The sequence below is a fragment of the Gossypium arboreum genome, chromosome 3 (genome assembly GCF_025698485.1).
Source record: "Gossypium arboreum isolate Shixiya-1 chromosome 3, ASM2569848v2, whole genome shotgun sequence".
In the NCBI taxonomy this organism is placed as follows: domain Eukaryota; kingdom Viridiplantae; phylum Streptophyta; class Magnoliopsida; order Malvales; family Malvaceae; genus Gossypium; species Gossypium arboreum.
In genome coordinates, this window is record NC_069072.1 from 127,307,341 (window position 1) to 127,317,785 (window position 10,445).

The 10,445-nt window shown below is 31.7% G+C and overlaps 1 protein-coding gene across 3 annotated transcripts; it reads right to left on the reverse strand.

The window, feature by feature from the left end:
- Positions 1–2,731: 2,731 nt before the first annotated feature.
- LOC108489626 (protein S-acyltransferase 8-like) lies at positions 2,732–8,446 on the reverse strand. Of its 3 annotated transcripts, none has more exons than XM_017794295.2 (5): positions 8,042–8,446; positions 5,085–5,270; positions 4,214–4,519; positions 3,869–4,102; positions 2,732–3,493 (listed from the first exon to the last, which is right to left on the reverse strand). In XM_017794295.2, exons 1-5 carry the CDS (start codon positions 8,078–8,080, stop codon positions 2,981–2,983), a joined length of 1,278 nt encoding a protein of 425 aa, XP_017649784.1. In that variant the 5' UTR covers positions 8,081–8,446; the 3' UTR covers positions 2,732–2,980. The 3 variants fall into 3 exon arrangements, with proteins under 3 accessions (XP_017649784.1, XP_052881842.1, XP_052881841.1); XM_053025882.1 differs by lacking the exon at positions 8,042–8,446 and adding an exon at positions 7,305–7,623; XM_053025881.1 differs by lacking the exon at positions 8,042–8,446 and adding an exon at positions 5,383–5,559.
- Positions 8,447–10,445: the final 1,999 nt, after the last annotated feature.

The window sequence follows — 10,445 nt, forward strand, 5'->3', positions numbered from 1 at the left end:
TGTAAAATTAAAATGGCAAATAAATTATTATGCGTTTTCTTTATTAATATCAATTTGGCAATTTGTACAAATGTGACATAACATTCCCTTTTAGGTTCTGGTAGATGGATATTTTTCAATTTTTCTTTTTTTATTTGAGAATATCAAATTAAAGAAAAGCATATATTATTTACCGTTTTACTCTAAGAACCATGAAAATATATATTGAAAAAAAACACCATGGAAAAATATTGTGATGTTAATGGTAAATGATTTTCTTTAAATTTTATTTTTATATAAAAATAAAAATAATTATTTTCATATTTTAAAGTTGTATTAAATGATAGCTAATGGCACCTTAATTAAGTCGTAAGGATAATATTCGAAAAGTTTGAGATAATAAAATTGAGTTAAATTTTATTTAAATTATGCATAATTTTATTTTAATTTTAATCTAATTTAAATTTTATTATGAGTGGGCCAATTTATTATTATTATTATTTTGTTTATATTTAAATATATTTAAGTACAAGATAATTAAATACTTTACATGTCTTTTTCCATTGGAAATAACCCTATGTCAATCTAGCTAAAGATTTAATGGGTGAAAAATATTCTTTTAATGAAACTTTACCAAATAATGTCCAAAAGTCATATAATAAACTTTACCTTATCAAAATAAAGTCCAAAATCCCAAAACCAAATTTAATATAAAAATAATAAAGAATTGAATTGAATTATTATGGACGATGGACTAAATTAAATTGTACTGATATTTTAAAAAAATATAATTAATATATAAATATTAATTTAATATCAAAAAATATTATAATTATTTTTGTATAAAATAGATTAATATTTAGTTACTGTTTATAAGCACCTAACAACCAAAACCTAAAAAATAAAAAGAAGTGATATTTGGGATGATGGAGCATTGGATGCTTAGGTGAGGTTAGGTGGCCTTGTCTCTTTGATTTTAGGGTTCAACTTTAACTTACTACTAAACCCCTCCCTCTAATGTAAGTTGGGTAGCACTAGGTTAGATTTTTTTGCATTTAGATGTAATGAAGGATTCTCTATCTAAATTAGTATTACGAGTTAATCATACACCACTTTAGTTAGAAAAAATATTAATAAAAATATTATTATAAAAATATTTTTTTGTAAAATACTTAAATGAATATAAAAGATAAATATATAGTGAACTTTTTAAAAAAAAAAACAAAATTATTCTTTTAAAAGTCTACTCTTCAAAAGATAAATATATGATTAGTCGTAAATGGAATGAACATTGAAAGGAGTCTATGGAAAAGAAAGAAGAAATATAAGTTTGTATTAGTTATAAAATGGAAATGACAAAAACCAAACATTTTAATTGATTTTAGGTTAGAATGAAAAGAAATGGTCCGGAAATTTGGTTTAAATGCAATGCCTACCCTTTTTGCTTTATTATTTTTGACAAAGATTGTGTGGTCTCTAAACCAGAGTTTGAGGTCCTTTCCTAAATTAGTTGAATTCAAGCTTGTAACTTTAAATCAAGTCAGAGGCTCCATTTTGTGTTATAACTTACTTTTCTATCCCATCATCATTCCTTTGTTGTTGTCTTTTTTCAATTATTTTATAATTATATCAATAATTACGATCAAAATTAATCATTATAGTTGCGAAATTAAATAATTAACTTAAAGATTAACTCGTTATAGTATTTTGAGCTTAAACTTTAAAAGTTTCTAAAACTTATTTTTATCATTTTTATCATTAAGCTTTTCAAGTTTGATTATTATTATTATTATTTTCTTGAATTAATTATGATTTGTGATGAGATATTTGAAACTGATAACAACCTAACTGGTCCAATTGGTATTGAGGATGGGGATGGGATTTTGTTTTGGTACTACAATCCCAATGTTAAATTGATATTTTTTAAATAAATAAAGATTTTATAATTAACCGTTAGATTGGGATCCGGTTGGTATATTAATCTGGGCAAAAAATTGAATTGATTTCAAATTGGTTTTTGAGAACGGATTCAATCGAATTAAAAAACATGATTTTCTCTTTCTTTCTTTCTTTTTTTTAATTTTATGAATTTAATAATTTATTTACTGGAGCATTTTATTATATTGCAGGAGAACAAAAAAAGCTTTAGCAAAATTCCACATTGTATGTATGCCCATCACTATTTGTATGTGCTATCAATTGTCCTTATTGACTTGGATATCAAATGTAAAGTCTGCTACAATTTGTAGGATATTGTTTACTTTGACCAATTAAGACCTCACAATATTTTTCCCTAAAAAACACCTTATGTTGAATATTTTAAAAAATATATATCATGACTAGCATAGCACCATGCCATCATCCCCCTAACAAAACTCTCTTGAATCCACATTTTTGTATCTATTGGCTAGTAGCTAACATGATACCCAGCAACATAGTTTGAGTCTGCCATTCTAAACCCTCTGCACCCGACCCAACTCTGCATGCAAGATAATGATATATCATCACATCACATGCTTATTACGTCCTTTAGATTCTTCACTTTTCATCCTTGACCCCTTCGATGGCGTTAACTCTTTAAACACTGCAGATGCTTCATATCTTTCCTCTTTCATCATCTGATTGAGACTGCTTCCTAAACTTCATGTATTGTGGGACTCCTAGGACCACTAACAACCAGTCACATTCAATTCTAATTCACCTGACTCTCCCCTGTTCTTCATGCTATTTATTAACAAAAAAAAGAAAGAGATTTTCAATAATTTTCATGTTTGGAGCAGTAAAAATAATATTTTTACAAACTGAAATAAAAAAAAAAAAAACAAAACAAAAACCAAAACTAGACATTCCACCCAACGTTGTATATCATTCAACAATACTAAGAGAGAGGGTAAAAGTAAGACAACTATTCACTTATCTTCTCATAACAATTACAAAGACATCCAAAGACACTAACCGCATACCAATTAATGCAGTGGCAACTCTATACAAATTAACCCCATCATTGTCGACCTTCTTTCCCCGTCATATAGCTTCTGCTTTCCATCGCTTTGGAATTGGAAAGCACATCATCGGTTGCGATTTCCCAACTACCGCTTCTCCTTCCCCAACTCGAGTGTCTAGTTTCGGATCGAATTGTAGGAGCTCGATGATCAGAATCCAGAATAGCATCAACCTCCAAGGCAGTATGAGCAGGGCCATTGCTCCCTCTACTGCGGATGTCCTCATCAATTTCCTCGATATTACGTCGCTGGGAGATCTTCAATAGATCTTCACCGATCTCTAGATCATCCTCTACTTTGGGACGTGGATCACCACCACCTATGTCTTCAGCTTCTGCTCCCTGAATACTTTGTAAAGTAGGCCTTGACACCTCCTCTCGAACAAAAGCCCGGAAATTGTTCTTTGAGGGCTTTATCTTTGTGCAAAATACTTCAAGAAAATTACTTGGACAACCCAGATTGTAAACATTAATTCTATTGTCAGCCCTAAATCGGAAATTTTCATATGTCGTCTGGAAAACATAGAGGCACCTTAGTCAACAACTAAACACTTGTGGGATGGTATCAAACAAAAATGAATCAATGCTCCTTATCACGTGAAATTCAAATCTTGCCAACATGCATTCTATTTCCAATTTTAAAAAAGCTAGATTCAAGGCCTAAAACTTACTATTTTATTTCTTGGAGGACTTTCCCATATTTATTTACTATACTCTGACAAGACAGGAGGGCAGGAAAAGCTATGTAAGAACTTGGGTCAATTTTTATCATACTTGATTCAAACTCTTATGTGCCTTTCAAAAAAAAAAAATCAAGCTCTGATTTGTACTAACTAAGATCAAGCACAAAATAAATTGTCCTAGAGCAACCAAGAGAAATTGACAGACCTGGTTTGTTGAGATGAGGTACAAGTGAAACCCAGTAAGCCCGCCAACAAACCACAGTGAGATGAAACAATATGCCATTAGTATGACAGATGGAGGAGATTCCTTCATTGCTTTCCAAACTGTTCCTTGGTGATCATCCATCAGAACCTTGATGTACAATGCTGACATGGAGAATACATAGATGCAGAGAAGAGTTGCCGAAGAAACGAACATAAAGAAATACCGGTAATTTCGCTGCTCAAATACACAACAGTTAGCCTCCTAACAAAGCACCGCTTGAGAGAAGCAAGCAAGAAGCATTCAGAGCAATATTAATAAACAAACTTATCAGATAAAAGAACATACCAATCCAATACATTGGCCCACCCAAGGACAATGGTGATCAAAACGCTCCACACAATTGTTGCAAATGGAACAGTGGGAGCAACGGGGAGGACGATAAAGCATGCACGTGTCACAATACTTCACCCGTACATGAACCCCATTAACCATAACTTCCTTGGTTCTAGGGAATTGGAGGCTGGGTGTTTGCCTACCCCCAACCTCAGCTGAAACAGAAGAATCATAGCGGAACTCCTCCTCTGGTGGATGTGAATTGCGTGGTATAATTCCTGGGTCCCGGGCTGATGTGAGGAAAAGAAGAATCAACACCTATCAAAATAAATTGTCCTATTAAACTTAACAGCAATTTAGACAACCCAAAAGGAACAGTTGCCAATGATAAGAGACTAGAAGTTATCCAAAAGGTCTACAACTTTATAAATGCATTCACCATATGAAATCACGTCGAGAAATTAGAAGAGGCTATCCTAAATATTATCTAGACCTGAGAAGGCCAACCTTCTACGAGAACTCAATTTCCAGCACAAAGTCAACAAATTGATCTAAATCAAACGAAAGGGTTCCACCATCTATTCTACCAAAATATATTTTAAAATTTAGAAGATCGATTATTTTCTGAATTGAAACATAAAAGCTTATTTACTCTAAATTGTGACAATTTATCTTCAATAAATGCCCATGAGAATTTCATTCAATAAAATTATAACAGAATGATAATTTCCGAGAAATCCTATCATTTTGGTACTCAGTGAAGTTCATAAAGTACTTAGAAAAATGGTTTAACTGCTGGCATTCAGGGTGATCAACTCAACAGTAGTTGTTCTAAAACCTCAACAAAGAACACTCATGCAAGAAGTAAAAGGTGAAGACTTACATAGATAGTAAAGACAATTGCTACAGCCAGAATTGCATATCCCGCATTATATGGAGAAAATGCATGCTGAAGATGCCTTGCAACAAATACACAAAAGATAATAACAGGAACAGTGATCAGCAATAAGGTAACGAGCAGAGACTTAGCATCTGGCCCGAATATCAGCCTCCCACCAAGGATAAACTTCTGCAAAATACAAATAAAAGAGGAAATGAATGGTGAATGATCATTCCACAATCAGTCTAGACAGGAGAAAGTGAGGATAAAATGAAAAACACCGGATGAGCTATCAACCTACCACATTTCCATATTTTAACATTGTTAGTCTAAATATTTTAAAAAATTACATCCTATTGTTCAGTCTTGGTCCTAGTCAAACTACATCCATGCATCCTAAATCACTCCTCTAAGTTTCACATTTATTCAGTTTTGGTCTTAGTCAACCTACATCCATGCATCCTAAAGCACTCTTCAAAGTTCTAACTTTCATTTACCTTCAACCTAAGTTTACTAATTAATATTATTTACAAATAGAATGTCCAAGGGCATCATCTTGAAACATATTTGGTAAGTTTGACCATAACCAGCACAAAGTATGAGGACTTAAAAGTAGTTTCTTGCTGTAAATATGTAAAACGTGAAACTTGTAACTGCTTCCCTCTACATATCCACAATAAATCAACATATGTATCTAAAAAATTACTCCTTTAACATAACATCTACTTCAAGATCCTGATTAATTAAGTATCAAATTGGGGGTAAGGCGTGAGGGGCGGATATTCTATGTTACTTGGACTCGGGCACAAGTGCCGGATATGGGTATGTCCTCAACACGGGTATATGGTTATATTTGTTTGAAGTTTTTCTATGTATTTGGAAGATTCTTAGAGGTCATATCCTCATATCCATGAGTCAGACACGAGTGTTGGACATGAGTACTTCAAGAAAAGTAAAGAGTCCGAGTAACATAGTTGATAATTAAGCATATCCAAGTTTGTTTGTTTTTTTTCGCTTCAATGTATAAGTTGAATAAATGCTTTACACTTTTTCAATGGTATTCAATAATTATGAATTTTATAAAATTTCAGAAGGGGAATAACATCAGGTGCGATGAAAGAAATTATTAAGCAAGCAAATTTTCTACAGTTGAGCATTTAGATCAATACTTTGCTTTTACAATTCTTCACAAGTAGCAGAAGGGCTCCTAAAGAACCAAAAAGGACAGGGATATAACCTTTGACATGTACTCAGAGCAGTAGGAGTAACAAAATCTTCTCGTAGTTCCTATACTAACCATATGATTGCTATAATTATCCTAACTTTCTCTTAGTCTATAAAACATTTATCTGCACCTGTGAACAACAGAAAAGGATTGTCGGGATACTAGAAGCCCCATGACCATGGTTGAAATCCTCATGCACAAACAAATTCACATAACTTTTTCCAAAAGTTCAAAGCATAATTTCCATTTCGAAATCATCTTCTATAAAATAACGTGCTAACCATATGCATTTGTTTTATTTATAGATATCATATTATGATCGGATAACACTAAAAAAATGTAAAAAAAGGAAACCAAGCACTGAAAGGAAGACTCTGAAAGGAACTAAATAGGGTGTTCTGATCATCTAATAGTAAAACACAGTAATGGTAGTATCACAATGAATTACAACGCAAGTTAAACAGCAAGAGAGGCTTACAAGGAATTGACCTATAACTAAGGAGTCCATAAACTTTCACTAGTAAATATAATGTGGCCATCTTTGAACAACTTCACTACTCTACAAAGCTAAAGCTGGACCAAACAAGGGTATGGAAGAAACATTACCACAAGTACCATATACAAGTTCCTTAAAAGACCAAAAAAATTATGGTCATGGGGCTTCTGGAAAAGGTGCAACACAAAGTTTCACAACTTTTTTTAATCTTGTTTTTCCTGGAAGATAGGGGTGCTAGGGACTGAAAATCTGACCCGTAACTTCCAACAAATGTAGTCATTCCTCTCAAAAATCAATCACAAACTAGAACCACATTACTCATTCTTCTACCATTAAACAATACTTTTGCACGGGTTCCTGCACAAAAGCATTCCTTTTGATCTACATATCACTGCACTAATAAAGTAACAAGTATATCCAAGCAGTCACCAAACTTGGAAAAGCAACAGCTTGATTATTAAGGTTTCAAATTAGGGAGAAGTTAACTAGAACAGAAGAGAACCTGTCTCATTTGGTCTTCCACATTTGCAAGAACTTAGTAACATTATAATTATACTTACTTCAACTATGTCATTTCTCTCAAAACATTGGGAGATGAGGTTCAAACCCTTATTAACATATAAAAGTAGTGCTAGAGTTCTCACGACTGATACAAAACACACATGGCACCCTTCAATGCAAAAATACATTAGAACCAACCATGTATCAAGCATGGACTCAGTCTACTTTCCCCAAAGTAATTCGGCATAAAAGTACACCAACTCAACCTAAAAACTGTAAGGCTATATTCCATACCTCTAGTTAACAATCCATAACTGACTGTTATTCAAAGCCAAAGATGTTCCTCCATTTGGTCATAAAGAGTAAATAACAAATGTTTAACTAACATTAACCAAGCTCTTTGCCTAACTTCATAAATGCAAACCAAACAGTCAAAAACAGCCCCCCTAAAAAGTAAAGAGTTCACTATTTTCTCCATGCTTTCCCCCAGTTTCTCATTATCATTAATTCATAGCACCAAAAATCCAACTAGCAGGGAAAAAAAACCAGTAAGAATTGTCAACTGATTAAAAAAACCCAAAACCTAAAAACCCTACTAATAACTAAACCAAATTAAAACTAACTCATTTTTCTACAAACCAAACAAATCTAACAAATACCCAGATACCAAAACCATGCGTTTCAATAAAAAAAAATCGACAAAAGTTAAAAAAAAAAAAAAACACTGAACATCCTTACATTACTTCCTTTCCAAACTTCATACACTCTCTTTTCCATTAGAGAAACTTCAAAGCCTCTTCTTCCCTACTGTAGCTTTATTGAACTAGGCTTGAACTGAGTTGGGAGGATTTGAAACTTGTGCGGGAGTTTCAGTTCATTTAAAAAATATATATATATTTTGTATTTTTGAAATAAAAAGACAGAAAATCTGAAAAACCTCTCTCGCGAAAACCTTCACAAGCACACACTGAAAGAATCGTACTCAATTGGGTGATGATTGAATCCGTAAAACGCCTGTGTTGAACCCTCTTACTTTTAGGTATTTAATAACAAAGAATAATATAATAAATTAATTCTATATAATAATGTTTTCAAACACTATTTTAATTTTAAAATACAACTGAATTTATTTTTGCAAACTCTATGTGCGTTGGCTGATGTTGCGTCGTTTTATCATCCTTTTCGAATTGAAAGTGAACTTTTTGGGGTTAGAATTGTCCAGCTTTGAGTGGCCAAGATGAGGTGGCGTCATATTATTGGCCTTTAAACGACAAGTATACCAGGAATTTTCTTTCTTTCTTTCTTTCTTTCTTTATTTATTATTTACTTTTTTCGCTCTGCTTCCTTTTGTTTATTGAAGTCATCGAAAACTGTAAAGGAAGAATCTAGTACTAAATTACTGCGTTTTGCCCAAATATTTACTGCAACTAAAATATTTCGTTTTTATTAAAAATATTTAATTATTGTGCTTAAATATTAATAATATATAAAAATTAAATTTTAAATTTCAACACAGACAAAAATATTTAAATATTACAAGAATTAAAAAGAAAAATTATAACCCACGACGGAGTTTTCTGCCGGCTTGCAGAGAGATCCAATGTGAACCAAATGGAACCTTAGTATACTAGATTTTGTTGCCCTTGCTGTCTCTCATATAATATTATGGTTAATTTATGATTTTGTTGGAATTTTTTTTGGGTTTAATTATAAATTTTATTCATCTAGTTTACAAATTTTGAAAATCTTTTATATAGTAAAACGCGGAGACTAAAATTAAAGATATTCCGACTTTTGATACACATTTCGCATATTTTCTCGTCTCCTCCATTAGTAATTTATCTTGGTCGAGTCTCTACACAATTTTGATATTAATAAGAAAAATTGAAAGTAGAAAAAAGTTTTAATCTTGCACACAATCTCCCTAATAATAATAATAATTTAATCCGACCCATCTCTATATAAAATTTTACCGAGGAGCTAATCTCTCTATTTTAATGTATTCGAATTTGATTGTTTTACTTAATGAAAATAATTGGAAAAAAATTAAAGATAATGTAATTATTTGGACCAATTTTTTTTAAAAAAATTAAGTGCGAGATTCTAAGGAATTATCAAATTATATGAAATGAGTTGGACGGAGGGTATCAATTTCAAGCCTCAAAACAATGATGAGCTTCAACATTGCCAACCTTTGGTCCATGCTTCCATGGCCACCCAAGAAACTAAAATTGGGCCAAAATGGTTGTTCAACCCTACTCAATTTCATCACCTTGATGAATAAAATAATCAATACTTATATTTTATGTAATTCAGTTTTTTCTAAAAAAAAATATAAATAACAAATTGATGATTTTCAACATCGATTTGAGAGGTCAACTGAACCATATTTTCAACATCGATTTGAGAGGTCAACTGAACCATAGGTAAAGTGACAAAAGATTTATATTAAAATTTTCAGTTGTTACTAATTTCATGTTTAATCTCTAAACAATCGACATGTTTTGTCACTTTATTAATTTATATTAAAAAATGTAATTAGTAGATATTTTAGAAAACCGACTGTTTTGTCACCGATTTCATTAATTTTTAATATAATAAAATTATTTTAATACTATGTTTGGTAGGATCATTATTTTTTTATGCATGTTTTAGTATATGAGTTAACAATAAACTAATTAAATTGGTAACATTTGACCACTCTCATGACTTATTTTTAGTAAAGAGAATGAAAAATTTTCTTACCGGAGTTTTTCTTTATTCTATATTTAACTATTGTAATACATATGTAATAAATAAGTGTTTTCCTCACGTTGTTATACCAATAACCAAGTGTAGCATAATTGTTATTGTTGATACAGTGATACAACAAGAAATGAGTATGGAGGAGAGGGTGGTGGTTGTTGTGGAGGCCAGTTTACTCAGTTGAGATGGAGAGCCAAAGGTTGAGGGTTGAAAGAGTGTTGGCTTAGTATTCTTGGAGAATCGATCATTTCTTCATCAATCTTAGAGGTATTTATAGGTAAGGGTTCTGCATAAGATGGTGTTAATATGCTGAAAAGGATATCTTCAATAGAATGGGGATGTTTGTAACAAGAGAAATTTTGTCATTCATTTTGACTCTAATAAGATAAAATAGTTG